Consider the following 15,060-nt stretch of genomic DNA (forward strand, 5'->3'; position numbering starts at 1 on the left):
ATAAGGAAGGACATGTGACAAACAGCCAGTAGATATCCAACATGACAACTAAATATATAAAGTGAGCGATTAAAAATACAAGGAGAACTTGATTTAAAATACACTTAAATTTTATATACCAAGGAGACAAAATAATGACATGGGAAAACTGAATAATATGAATAAGCACTTGGTTTGATTATTAATATATTGGAAACCTAACGTCTGCCCAATAGAGTTTTTTCACATGTTCACATATAAATAACTGTACCGGTAATCACAAAAAAAAGTTTACAAATTTTGTAGATGTTATAGACTACTAATTATCTGATAATGAGAAGTAATTAAAATGTGACCTAATAAGAAAACACTCCTAGATTGTTATTAGATCAGAGAGGAAATTAAAAAGGAAATTATAAACTGTCTCAAAAGCAAAGAAAAAGAGACCATTTCACATCAAAACCTATGGGAGACAGAGAAAGCTGTACACAAGGAATATTCGTGTCTTAAAAACCCACAAAGGAAATACTTGTTAAGAAATTAATTAGGAAAAGAACAAAGTGACTGGTAAGAATAAAAAGAGTGAAATTAATAAAAACAAAATAATAAAGGAATAAATAGAGAAACAGATAAATACTCATACCTGATAAAGGAAAAAGAACAAAAACAGGCAAAATGAGGAATGAGAGGAAAGATTAAAAAGATCTATACATATCTGAGCTTTCTCAAACCTTCAAAATATTATTTTAACTACCTCAGACCATGGGGGGGAAATGTACAGCTCCTTCATTTGTTTTAGATAGCCAGTATAATTGTAATTATAAAAACTGATTAGGTTATGGTTTTACTTATTTTTATACTATTTTTAATCTCACAAATACAAAAGCAAAATTCTAATCATGGTATTAGAAGTAGAGTCCAGCTATGTGTCTAATTGCTTGAACAGAGAACAAATTAAATTCCCAGATGCAGATAGTTCACTCCCAGGAAATCAGTCAACATTACATATAACACAAACAAATTAAAACAGGAAAAAAAACTACCCTATAATATTTCTAATAAATGCTGAGAAGGCATTTAATTAAATGCAGCAGTCAGTCTTAATAAAATACCTAAAAGTAGGACTAGCAGAAAACTTCTTCAATATAATGAAGGCTATTTCCCAGAAACTAAAAGCAAATTGTGCCTAAATGACAAAATACTAAAAGCATTACAATTAATTTCAGTAATTAAACCATGATTCCACCATCACCGTAATTGGCAAATCTGGGAAATGCACTATGACAAGAAAATGAAATAGATTAAATAAACCTACCTTTATCGCTGTCAGGGTTAAGGAAATGAGTATTTCCAAAACCTGCTTCCAGTAAGATCAACTGGCACAGCCTTTGTGATGAGCAATTTGGAAATGTGAAGCAAAAGCTTCAAAACAGTGGGTGGGGAGAGATTAATTGAAGAACTTATATGCATATATGCATAACCCATGGACACAGACAATAGTGTGGAGAAGGCCTGCAGGGGCGTGGATATGGGGTGGAGGGGATCAATGGGTAAAAAGGGGGGAACATCTGTAATACTTTCAACAATAAAGATAAATTAAAAAAAAAAAAAAAAAGAAAGAAACCGTGCTTTTTGATCCAGCAACTTGATTTCTCAGAACTTATCTGAAGGCCATGATCACGGACAGGGACAGAGATTTAGCTGCATTATATGTTACTGCACTGTTTGTATTTGCAAAAATGTTAAATATTCTAATGTTCCTAAATATCCAACACAAAGGAATTGACTGCACAAACTTTGTTATGACTACAGGAAGATGTTTCTATAAAAGAGGCCCTCTGCACCAAGGCCCTCCCCCCGCAGCCAGTGTTTGAACACCCTGCCCAGCACTCTCTTGCCCACCCACTCCCAGGCCCAGTTTTTAGCTGCCTCTCAGCCTGTCCCACTGGATACCTTGTCCCCTGCCCTCCTCAAAATGTCACTTTTCAGCTGGCTTGTCCACCCTCTGAGGGAGGTGCTCAGTCTTTCTTACCCCATGCTGACCACCAAGTGACATCTGATATCCAGCTACATACCAACACATTTGAGGGGTTCAACAATTATCTCGGAGTCACTGATGCACCCAGCCACATGCTAGTACACAAGCCAAGGAATTCACAACTGTTTGGGGCAATGAGGCTGACATGCTCGTGTCAGTTCAATGGCCCGCGGTACTGCGTTTTGATGAAGTAACCTCCGAATATAGGGTGTCAGAGTGGTGAAGCGTGAATAACACTGACCACTGACAGCCTTTAATTTTCCATCTCTATTATAAGCTAAAATGACAGATCTACTATCAAGCAAGGATCACATAGCTTCTTGGAATTCTCTGGCATTTCCCCCTAGACTCTGCAAGATCCAGTTTCCTATGCTGATACTTCCTCATGCCCAGTTCTCTGAGTTTTTCATCATGGACTTGCCATGGAAGTGTTATTTGGCCATATTTTTTAATCACAAGAAAATAACCTGATGCAACTGTAGAACTTTAGAGCTGCCCCAGGATTGAAAGTAACAGCCCTTATCGTTCCAATCTGGCTTTCTGCCTGCTGACCCACCCTACCCCCCACCCCCGGGAAGCATGGTTCAGGAAAGACTCAAACCCCAAACCTGCCTGAGGAGGTGGCCAGGGGCTGTTTGTTTCACCACAAAAGTAAGAGCCAGAAGACAATTTCAAAAAAGGAATTTGCAAAAGGAAAGAGCATTCAGAGCTGAAAGCCAAGGGAGTCACAGAGCCCCACCCGGGGCTGTCCTTGGCCTGAGAGTGCAGAAATCTGGATCCTTCCTTCTGTGCACACAGCCACAATAGCAAGATCAGACATCGCTCACCTCCCTGTTTAGGGTCTAGACTCTGCCTCCTGTCCTGCTCAGACGCTCTTGGCTTGTTCTTGGGGCCCTCAAGCCAAAATTGCCCACAAACTGACCAAGCTCTTCACCTGGCTGCAGGTCAGCCACCTTTCTGGGCAATGGCCTTGGACTTGGAGGCTGATGAGCATGTACAGAAGGCAGAGGACACGGCTGTTTGGCTCGGTGTCTATGACCTGCCCAGGCCCAAGGCCTCAGTAGCTAATGCGCAGATAGATGCCCAGCCTGACCTCAGGGAGCGCTTTGGCAGGACATCCAGGCCACCCTCTCCTCTTCCCTAACCCCAGATGTCACTTGGCTCTGTCCTGCACTGCCAGTGTGCCTGTCCTTATGCAGACACAGCAGGGCCTCTTCCTGCCAGGTCCACAGGGGAGAAAGTGTAACCTCCAGGGAAGCAGAGGCAGCCATGCTCTGTCACTACCAATTGTACCAAATGCAGGACCTGATTCTTTACTTCTCACAGTAAGTCCTCTTTGTGAAACTGGAACCTCTCCCCAGCATTCTAATCACCAAGCCCCTAGTGACATGAGCAGCATCCCCGCCAGATTCCTGCTTTCTCTAATAAATTTTAGAGTCCAGCTCCCAGAGAGCGCCTTAGTTCAGGAAGGTGAGCAGTGTACCACAGAGATTCCCGACAAACTGGCCGAGGCACCTGGCATCGAAGGAAAACAAATAACCAGTAAATAGTTCCACAGTTTAACATTCTAATTCTTTCAAAGCTCTCTCCTTTTTCCCAGGGTGGCCTAGGTTGAGAAGATGGGTTTCCCTGCTGTGGGGGAGGTTGTCTCTGAGCCATGATGGTTCAGTTCTAGGACCTCCCTCCAAAGCCCCAACACAAGTCACCACAGCTGACAATGTGCAGCAGGTCATGCCTGACTGAGTGGGAGGGAATGATTCACTCGTGTCCCATCGCTTCCTCCTCCTGCCTGTGACATTCCACTCTGCTTCCGCCCTTCCCCAAGACCGTGGCTTGTCCATCGTCTCTCTCTCTAGCAGCCTGTCTGCTGAGGGTCTCCCCAGAGTGTGCAGAGGTCTCCAGGTTCCCAGCCCCCCACTAGGATGGGCCCTCACAAGGACTTCGGCTCTGTGTTATAGGTGATCACGGAAGCCAGCACCGGCCAGGGCCAGCACCTCATCCACACACCCTTTGCAGGAGTGGACGACTTCTTCATTCCCCCAACAAACCTCATCATCAACCACATCAGGTGAGACCCACCAGCCAGGCCCTGAGGCACTGCGTGCTCCAGCTGTGCCCCGCATGGGACACCTTCGCCCAGGGTGCAGCCTGCTCCTGTCTCTGTCTCTGTCTCCCCCACCCCTCCTGAGCTGGCTTGAAACCCCATCAAGAAGGGGCAGAGAAATGGACCCATCCCTAGTCCTTAATTGTTAAAGTTCAAGAAGGCACCCAGCTCCTAATGCCCAGGAGCCCAGTGAGGTCAGAGAGTCTCATCCTCAAAGTGCGGACAGCAGGGGAAAGAAGGAAACAGCAGTGGCTAATTAGCACCCTCTACTTGCTGGACACAAAAAAAACTACTAGAAGTAGCCTCAAACCTATTTTACAGATGAGGAAACTGAGGTTCAGAGAAGTTAAGACACTGGCCAAAGTCACACAGCCAGGAATTGGCAGTCAGACTAAATGCAAAGCCAGATCTCCTTTGAGTGCCCCATTCTGCCTCATTCTCTACTTTCCATAGCCCATGGTCCCTCTCAGAGCCCCCAGAGCAGCCATGTAGGGGGCCCACAAGGAAACGAGGCCCCCTAGGTGTCTGGTTTGCCACCATTCAATAGAAGAGCCTCATAATAACAGCCATGGCCTCAGATGCAAACCTCATCCCCTCCTGGCCACTCCCCACCCCCATTCATTTCAGCGCTTCCCTGACATTTTCTGTAAAGTCACCACTGCCAAAAGACTAAGCCTGCCCTTTATGAAGTCATCAAGACCCAACTGTCACGTGGTACTATTTATGCCTTCCTTTAAACTGACATCAAGCACCTTTCTCCAGAAAGAAATGACTCAGTGTTGCAAGCTGATGCTGGAACTTGTAAAAATAGGACTAGCCCATTTATCCTTGCCCAAGGAGGAAAATAACCATTTTCTGGCCCCCCACTCCAACTCCACCCCACCCCACATGAGAGTGCCTGGGAAAGAGCCTCTAACGTGGTTCTAAATGGGGACACCCCCCTCAGAGCTGCTGAATTCAGCTGGGAGTCCTGCAAACTCAGAGACTCAACAGTCCCTGTGTGTCTTTCAAATTAAAGTTCCTTTAAGAGTAGGGTTTTCTTTCCTGCTCTTCCCATGCTCTGGCTCTTTAAGGATGCTTCATAGATGCTTTAAAGAAGGGATTTCCCCCACTCTGAGGCACCATTATTCAAGAGAAAATTGTGGACGTGATTTTTCTCTATTCCTATAGGGAGATGCAGTGTCAAACTGCCTCTAGGAGGAAGGGATTTAGGAGAGGCTCTGATCAAAGGGGAGTCCTGCCTGAAGCCACGCCTTTTCCTAGCAAGCAAGGGACCCCCAATGGGGAATTTCAGGAAGTCCAAATGTGAGCTGCTATCACCTACTGATCTCTTCCACTAAAGCTTCCTCTTAGATTTAATCTTCCCCAACAGCCCTCCATGGAGCTACGCTCCTTAGATTCACAGAGGCTTACAGGGGAAAGCATCTGGCCCCAGACCCTGCAGCTGGCAGGACACTCAGCAGCATCAGGCCTTCTGGCTCCAAAAGTAAACCTACTCTCAGCCTCCTGCCCAAGGTTCCTCCCACCAGCATCATACACTTGACCAGAGAAGGGGCTGCCCTTCCTGCTTCCAGGGAGAGGGAGCACTGACAGGAAACCTGGGCTGGCTTCACTGAACCTGCGCCCTCCAATTCTGACTCACCGGTCAGGCCAGAACACAGCGGGGATGGAGGCTCTCCGACAGCTTCCTCATAGCAGGTGGAGTCGGGGCAGACACCCGTCCTTTCCCTGCAGGCACAGGCCATCGCTTCCAAGCGGGCACGAGGCCTCAGGGAGCCGATTCAAAGGCATCCATCAGGGAGACGCGGTTGGAAGCACTTTTACCCTCCATCTTTGCCATCTCTAAAACTGAGTGTTTGTCACGAAAGCATAAGTCCAGAAACGTTTGTAACTCTCACGTGCCTGAGATCACAGATGAAGCACTTAGGACGCCAACCCCTGCAGGATGGTAGGTCCTCTCTATGGGCTCTCAGATCACTGAAGGGTTATGATAAAGGGAAAGAGAAAGGCTGCGATCCGGTGAGATGAATGACAGATCCCCGACCCCAAAAGGCCTCAGACCCCCGACCTCTGTTCTCCCCCTCCCAGGTTCGGCTTCATCTTCAACAAGTCTGAGCCTGCAGTTCACAAAGTCGACCTGGAGACGCTGATGCTCCTCAAGACCATCGGGCTGCAGCGGCACGGCTGCCTGCCTCAGGCCATGGCCCACACCCACCTGGGCGGCTACTTCTTCGTCCAGTGCGGACAGGACCGCGCCACTGCTGCTGCTCCACAGCTGCTGATCGACAGTGTCACCGACTCCGTGGTTGGCCCCAATGGTGGCGTGATCGGCACCCCACACACGTCCCCTGACGGTCGCTTTGTCGTCAGCGCGGCTCCCACCAGCCCCCAGCTGCACGTGCAGGAGGTCACGCTGCGGGGAGAGATCCGGACCCTCTATGACCTGAAAATAAGCCAGGGCATCTCCGATGTGGCATTCCAGCGTTCCTTCGCCCACAGCAACCAGTACTATGTCTACGCCACACTGGAGACAGAGCCCGACCTGCTGTTCCTAGAGCTGCCCACGGGGAAGGTGGGCGTGCTGAAGAACTTCAAGGAGCCGCCCACGGGGCCAGCCCAGCCCTGGGGAGGGCCCCGCAGGATCGTGAGGGACAGCGGGCTGTTCGGACAGTACCTCCTCACTCCAGCCCGGGAGTCACTGTTTCTCATCAATGGGCGACAAAACACACTGCGGTGTGAGGTGTCGGGCATAAAGCAGGGGACCACGGTGGTGTGGGTGGGCGAGGTATGAAGGAGGCCAGCGCAGAGCCTGGGCCACCGAGCCCCCGCCTCATCCTGATACCACAGCCCCAAGCAGGCGCCCTGTACATTTTTACAGACAAAAGCAAAAACCTGTACTCGCTTCGTGGTTCAACACTGGTCTCCTTGCAAGTTTCCTAGTCTAAGGTATGCGCTGCTAACCAGGTTGGGGTTTTTTCGTTAGGAAGTATTCCTTGAGCTACGATGAGAACCTGCGCTGCTCTGTGAAGGAGTCATTTCTGTGCCCAGCTACACGCCATGTTACCTGGGGACGCCGTGGGACCGCGAGCTCCTGCTTCCCAGGCGGGCATTTCCGCCCGTTGCCTTCACAGTCATTCTCCTCTTCGCCAGATCCAGCCAGACTTCACCCTGCAGGGGTGGCCCGAAACCGAGCCTGGAAGCACAGGCCCGCGGGGAGCAGGGCTTCCCCTCTGGCATGAGAGCCACACCTGTCCTCGCTCTGCACCTTTTTCCTCCGCAGCTGCTTCCTGCTTTTCTTTCCATTTGACTTGTTGTAAGCCTGAGAGAGAGCCAATGAGACTTATTGCAGCTTGGGGGGTGGGGAAATCACTCGCTTTATTTTGGAAATTTTGATTAAAAAATAATTTTTTATAATCTCAAATGCTAATAAGCAGAAAGACGCTGTCCAAGGTCCAGCTCTATTCGTCCCTGCCTTAGGCCAAGCCTCTGAGAGTCACCGCCCCACATCCCACAGCCAGAAAGAACAGTGGTCATCAAGGAATAACGGTCCTCTACAGCACTGACACCCCCGAGGGCAGATCAGCCACCTCATTGGTAAAGACTCCGTTCTGGGTGGGGACCCCAAGAAGCCAGGACAAACCCTGTGTGCCTGCTTTTCACCATGGAAGGGGGACATTTCATTAGCTAGGCCCAAGCTCAGGGCTGACTGGGCTTGCCTGGCATTGTGCGGGCGGCCTGCAGAAGAGTGATCTCCAGGCTCAATGCTAAAACCCCAAGGACACGGTGGGGTCCAGGCAGGTTATTTCCATTATCCCTTTAAAAACCAGTTTCTTTTCTGCCTGTGGCCCTTGCACTCAGCTGTGGTACCCCTAGTCCCTGCAGCATCGCAGCACAGTTAGCACAGTGAGGTTTCAATGTGTGTTTATTCTTACACATGGGCTCCCTCTCCCCAGTAGCACACACTCCAAAACTCAGAATCAGAAGGATGCAGCCTGGTTATTAGTCTACTGAATTTTTCCCAAGTGTCTCAGGCTATGGTGGGCTCTTGGAAGCACAGTCCAACCAGCTCTGGGAAGACAGCCTGTGTTGAAGAATCTCAGCAAGGAAGAGGCTCCCTTGGGTTCTCAGAACACCCCTTTCCTTCTCACATCTGTGGACAAACATGCTGCACACTTGCTGGCTTGAATGATCATTTTTCTAGCCACCTGGAGTTGGGAGAGGTGGTCCCATCACTGACACCTTAGCTAGTTTAGCCCCCTTCACCTGCCAAAATGGCCATGATTTTCCTGTGCTGCTGAGGAATGGCCCTTGTCAGGGAAAGGAAGGCAAGACCCTGCCTTGCTCTAAATACACACAGCTCCCTTTCATTCCCACCTGGCTGCCTAACCCACCTGTGCATCCCCCCCCCCAATTTTCTGAGATCACCCAGTCTTGTGGTGCGTCTCATGTATCTTGGTCCACCGAACACCTGTTTCCTACAGTTCTCAGGAGTGTGCCTAGATGTGTACATTCACATTTTAGATTTTTTTAAAGGTACAATATGTAGATATAGGCTGAGGAAACTGACTTCAAAAGCCTAATATTCAGTTTCACAATAACGGAGATGGATGGATGGGTCTCACCCTTTCTTTTTATTCTTGCCTCAATCTCTTGATACATTTACTTCCAAACTCCCACTTTTATCACTGAAATTCTCCAACTTTCGTGAACTTCACCCTTTGGAGAAATCTGAATTATGGCAGCGCCTGGCAGAGAGTCTCTGAGCCCACCTGAGGAACAGCCCACTGACTGCCAGCTTCTAACATCTGGGTTGCAGGAGTCCTAAGAAAAAGACCAAACTGATCCCAACTGGCCTTTTAAACTGGGAGTGGTTTCTGCATCTGCTCCTTTTCCACTGTTCCTCCCATTTCTAAGTTTGTCTGAAAAGCACATCTGCCTCTCATTGTCCTCACTGCGCAGTTAGAGAGACGGCCAGCTTCAGTCTCACTGCCCACATGCCAGACACTATTGTATCGGAGAAAGAAATCACAGGCCTGAAAACTGTGCCATCTGTGAATGTTTTCCAGCAGAGCTGCTTGGATGGGAGGCAGGGAAAGGCTGGCCCCAAAAGAGGCTCATAGAACACAATTCAAAACCAACTGGGGTAAGAAGTCATCACAACAAGTGGGCCTTGAAGCAAACCAGCCAGCAATCCTTCTGATGAACACAAAAGATCAACTAACTACCAATATTTCACATTAAAGAAGTATTTTACCAAAAAAATCACCAAAAAGGCCACTTACATAGTGAACTCACTATACCAACATTACTGAATTTTTAAATAAAATCAGTTTCACAAAAATTCAACATATTTTTCAGAATCACACAAATAATCAACACCTGTGGTGACATTAGGCTTTGAAATGGAGGCCCTTGTTCTCCTGCCCTAGTGAGCCCACGTGGAGGTTCTGGGCCCAAAAGCCCACCTAGCTACCCACAGATTGGGTAGCAGAGAGAGATGTCTGTTTCTGGATGATTGTGTGGACGTTCTGCACAAGTAGGCCTGGGCATGGACCATGCATGATGCTGCAAATGCCAGCCCCAGCAACCCTGACCCAGCAAGCACTGCCTGGGGCTGGCCCAGGCTTTTATCTTAAGCCTCCGAGTCATTCACAGGTCCTATTACTTACCCAAACCCCCAGAAGTAGCCAGTAGAGCCCTCTAAAGACTTGACTGGGGCCAACCTTCAAGTAGCTTGACTACTACCAAGCTTCAAGTACTTTGATCTAGAGATAGCATCACCAGAGACCAGAGGCTCAGTCCCTCCCATTCCCACCCCAACCTGGCTCTCTCCCCACCTCCCTGACCCTCTGGGCAGAAAGGGCTGCCAGCTTCAGGTAGGTGCCCTGCAGGACAGCTTTCAACCCCAAACAAAGCAGAGAACAGCCTGCTGCCCTGAAGAATGGTAATGGCTGAGACTCCACGCAGGAAAGCAGCCTGGAGTCAGCTTTGTGCAGCCACAACTTCTTGTTTTCTGTTGACCAATAACCTGTGAACTAAAGGCAATTTCAGAACTGAGGTGTGAAACAGATTCATTCTGGATATATTTTTCTACGAGGGGCTTAAAAAAGTAATTGACTGATTTCTCAGAATGTGTTTTATTCAAATACCACGGACACGGAACCATCTTCATCACCAAACCCCATAGATTGCTCTCTCCGGTCCTCCTCCTCAGAAGCAAGCCTCCAGGCGAGTTCACTCTGCACCCACCTCCATCCTACACGTCCGCCAACCTACCTCACATCTTCCTCCCTGCACCCAGCGCCACCGAGCTCTGCCCCCTGCCAGGAGGCCAGACAATGACAGAGCTGACATGAAGTCCTTCGCCATCCTTCCCCACCCAGGACCCAGATCCCACTCCAAGTGCAGAACCCACGGAATACAGCCCCTTGCTGCCCAGAATCACACACCCCAAACGCTTGGGGCCCCTTGGAGTTAGGGGGCCAAAACCAGAGAGAACTCAGAGCATCGGGAAAGTCAGCTATTATCAGACAGAAACTGTCGACAGGAACAGAGACCATGACATCTGAGCCAAGCCTCACCCCTGAGAGGGCCTAAGCTACACCTCCCTCCATTCCAATTTTATTCTCTGCTTTTCCTGCTTCCTCCCTATGCCTTGAGCCTCGTGCTCCTACAATTCAAAAGGCAACTGACCTCACTGCCACAACAGCCCCCCCAGTGGCTTTTGCCCTTGCTGCTTCCTTGCTTTGGGGTACAAGTAAGAAGTCATTCATAGGGCCAGATGCTACTATCTCTTTCCTCCCGGACTGGCACATAGGCAAAGCAGCTTTTGGTTCAAGAACGTCACTAGCTGCCTTCATTTCTCTCCAAAATCAGAGCAATCACAGGACAGAGATGCTTTAAAATTTAAAGGGGAAAATGTTCCTCGAGGTGTGACTACAAGACGCCAAATACCTGGCGGAACGCAACCTACTTCTTGCTTTCGTCTACCAGATGATCAGCCAAGTCACTGGAGGAACTGAGCATCTTCCCTGGGCCTGCAGGCTTCAGGCTTCAGGTATCAGCCATCTAGCAGTCCGTGGGGCCCAGCAAGCATGGTCTCAGGCATGCTTTGGAGCTGTGAGCAGCGAGTGGGAATCTAACCAAACACAACATGTGAAATGGAAAGTGCAGGGAGAATGGGGATTGGTCACCAAAATAAACAGCAAAGCTTCTTTAACCAGCGCCAGAGTATTGAGCATGTACTATTTTTTTTTTTTTATGAAGCCACAATTCACACTCACCTCTTTTCAAGTTCACCTTAATGAATATGGAACCATTCCTTCCCCCTAGGGCCCCAGAGAATGTGGGCCATGACCTAGAGGGCTCTAGGGGGCTTAATCTGCACTCCACAAAGCAATAACTGTAGACTCGACCCTACCCCAAGCCAGGTGACGTGTACTCCACATGTCGCCATGGCAGGACGGGACAGAGAATGCCGCCTTTGGGGGCCTCTTCAAGGTCAGAGCTTCATTTCTAAGGAGGGGCAATCAGTATTGGCTGGTTACAGGGCCCAAGAGCTCTCAAATGAGAAAATTCCCTGAATCTAAACCTTCCTCCAGTGCCCAGCATGACATCTGCCACAGGTTTAAGAATTGTTGGTCCTTTGCTACTTCTGCTGCTTCAGAGAGGTGCAGGACAACAGGTCTGCAAGTCAACCACTCCAGAGCCACAGCACACCCTTCTGTGGCGCCCCCATGGCCCACACCCCACTGCCTACCCCTTCCTCTTCCTGGCCTGGCCCCATCCCAACCTGCCTTCCCCCAGTGCTCACGCTTTCTGAAGGCCGTGTGAGGTGACCCAGAAGCAGAACTGGGCATGGAGTTTTGCTAGAGTGGTCACACACACTGTTTCCTGCTGTAATGTAGCTGAATGCCCCTGAAGATATGAAGTCAAACACGCACCGCTTGTCCCATAAAGAGTTTCATCCATCCCCGCCTCCGAAAACTTTCAGATCTCTTATGTCAAGGCAGACTACATTATTTTGAGCAGTTGTGTAGACTCCAAAATATATTTTCTGTAATCACCAGTATTTCTCAAAAGGCCTCCTGTAATTACTATACATGTGAATTTTTCCTTATTTATAAAATATATATAAATTATTTTTAATACATCAACTTTAGTAGAAATTTGTACCGACACTGTAACTGTATGTGGCATCTGAAATAAGTTTGTGTTTACTTTGACGTATTACACAATATTGAACACGCCGTGTATTTGCAGTACCACTTGATATAAAGACGATTCACAAATTATCATAAAGGATTGTCACTGTAAATGCTCTTTTTCGAGGATTTTACAATAAAACTTGAGAAAAGTTACCTCTTTCTGGTGCGAGTGTGTTGGAGGTTGTTAAAGTGAGACCTGATTCAGGCAGGACCACTCGGGATCCCTCTCCATCACCATTGTAGGTTTGTGATGGTCAAAGTGAAATGGCCCTACTCTGGCTGATCCAAAGAGCTTCTGGACAAAGACAGGTACCTAACTAAACCCAGAAGGTTTTTTCCCCCCATGTCGAAGTTTTAGCTTCACCCAACATCTGGTTCAAAACTTCTCATCATCTGCTTTGGCAGCCCCTTTAAATTCACCACAGTCCCCGGACTCTAATCCATTTTTTACTCCAGTCACTCTTGGTTCTCACCGGGGAAGACATTCCAGCTACTATGTAGAATGTACAAAGTGTTTGGTAACCACCAGGCTACTGATGTGCCAGGACTGTGCTAGGTACCAGGGATAGAGGGCTGGACAAAGGACAGTCCCTGCCCTTGGTGAGCTTCGAGTCCATTGCACCATGACTATTAGTGCAGGTTCTCAAGAGAAATAGAACCAACAGGTATAGGTGTGAGGGGGGTAGGAAGGGAGGGGGAGAGGGAGTCGATTGATTTAAATGTTAATCTCATTAACAAAAATTACTTTGACAGGTACATCTTGAATAGTGTTTAACCAAGTATCTATCTGGGTATCGTAGGCTAACCAAGTTGACAAATAAAATTATCACAATGATATAAACAAAATGTTGTTCCCCCTTTCTCCTAGGGGAATAACCTGCTTTGTGCCAAACCCTGTGATAAGCACTTACTAAGCATCTGTTTTAAATCTTACCATATCCCAACAAGGCAGGAGGTGCTGTTGTCTCCATTTAATAGAAGAGGAAACTGAGGCTCAGAGCAGCAAAACCAGGATTGAAATTCAAGTCTATATGGCCAAAATTCATGCTTAACCACTAAACCTGCTACCTGCAATACCCACCTCGACAAAAAGTCTGAATCACAGCTGCTTCAGCCTCACTTCCTTGCAGAGCCACTGGGTGGCAGAACCACATATGATAGGGGCTCTGCTCTACTCTAACTTCTGTCTCAAGAGAGCCAACTGGCCAGACTAGCCCTTAAGATTTGGGTTCTGGCCAGTGCCCTCAGGCAAGAGGAAATGCATCTGATTAGAATCCACAAACTCTTGGTTGCATCTGATTAGAACCCACAAACTCGTGGTAGAAAGCAGGCAGCAGGAGTCTGCTCACTGCCCAGAGGCTGGGCTGGTCCCACATACACACTGGATCTCTCCTTTCCACTCATAAGCCCCAGGATGTGGGGTGTTTGCTAGGGGGCAGGTGAGCAGCAAAGGTACAGCCAGACACAGTACTTTATCCTGTGTCCCCCCATTTCCTCCTAACAAGGCCACTCAGAGACAGACCAAGAGCTTGGGCCCAGCCCACAAACCCAGATCTGGGAGATCCAGGAGAAGGACAGACTCCTCAGCTCTGCCCACAGCCAGACACCATCACAGTCTTCCGAATGCATCCACTCTCTTGTTCAACCATCATTTCCAATAACCATCCCTGTACCCACTTCCTACCCACATGGAGCCCACAGTCTGCAGGAGTCAAATGGACCCAAGAAGAACCACTGGCACACAGAATCACGTGCGTGCAGGATCTCCAAGGGGATGTGCAGGACGGCTTGGTCAGGAAAAGCTTTCCGGATGAAATGATGTGGAAGTCAGTGGGAAGGCCCAGGTGAAGGTGGTAAGAGCCTGCCTGCTGACAGGAACAGCAAAAGCAAAGGGCTGATCTGAGAGAGAACAGCAAGGACATTGGTACCACAGGCATGACATAACCTCTTACATAACCTCTATGTAAGGAGAGGTTACTGCACACAATGAGGCCCAGGGTAGGGAGGCTGCATGGTGGGGCACTATGTTGTTATGGAGACAGAAAGCATCCTTTGGGCTCTGGGGAGCATTTTCCCAGCAGGGGCACTGGGGGCTCAGAGTGTCCAGGCTAAGTGGAGAAAGAAAAAGGAGATGCCACCAAGAACAGTGACTTTGTCCACTAGCATGCACCCAGGACCCAGCTACTCACAGCCTGAGATCATTCTGCTCAAAAGTACACTGTCTTCAGGGAGCTAGGAAGTCTGTCAGAGAAAAGAGAAAAAAGCAGATGACCCTAGGGGAGGCAATCTGAAGCTGACAAACAGCCATGGCATGGGTCCTTCCCTATGAGCACAGAACCCTGGGACTCTGAGGACAGAGAGGAGCTTCTGTCAGGGGCTACAGGGCAGGAGACAGGTATGAGAGGGGCAGTCCAAACAAAATGGGACTGCACAGGATGGGGTGGGGGCATACCCAGACAAGGACAGAGAATGAGGCACCTGGAGGGAAGGGACCACTCATAGGAGAGAGCGATCTGAGAAATAAGGGGGTGCACAGGCCCCAGAGAGGCTGAGGAGAAAAGACTAGACAGGACTAGGGTCCAAATACCCTGATCTGCAGAGCACCAGTGAGCCATGAAGGAAGATAGGAGGGTGGCTGGCAGATGATTACCGAGCCACAATTCTCCACTAGCCAGGTGTCTATGCTTGAATCTAAAATTAATATTAAAGATTTAAACATTTAACATTTATGC

The 15,060-nt window shown here is 48.6% G+C and overlaps 1 protein-coding gene across 1 annotated transcript in view; it reads left to right on the forward strand.

Annotated features, from left to right (window-relative positions):
- Window positions 1–9,328, forward strand: part of FSTL4 (follistatin like 4) — a 358,676-nt gene extending 349,348 nt beyond the window's left edge. Inside the window, exons 15-16 of the mRNA XM_081136080.1 lie at window positions 3,976–4,085; window positions 6,210–9,328. Coding sequence (XP_080992206.1) covers window positions 3,976–4,085; window positions 6,210–6,912 — 813 coding nt within the window. The 3' untranslated portion in view covers window positions 6,913–9,328. The remainder of the gene's footprint in view (window positions 1–3,975; window positions 4,086–6,209) is intronic.
- The last annotated feature ends 5,732 nt before the right edge of the window (window positions 9,329–15,060 follow it).

The sequence above is a fragment of the Miniopterus schreibersii genome (genome assembly GCF_964146895.1).
Source record: "Miniopterus schreibersii genome assembly, chromosome: 4".
NCBI classification, from domain to species: Eukaryota; Metazoa; Chordata; class Mammalia; order Chiroptera; family Miniopteridae; genus Miniopterus; species Miniopterus schreibersii.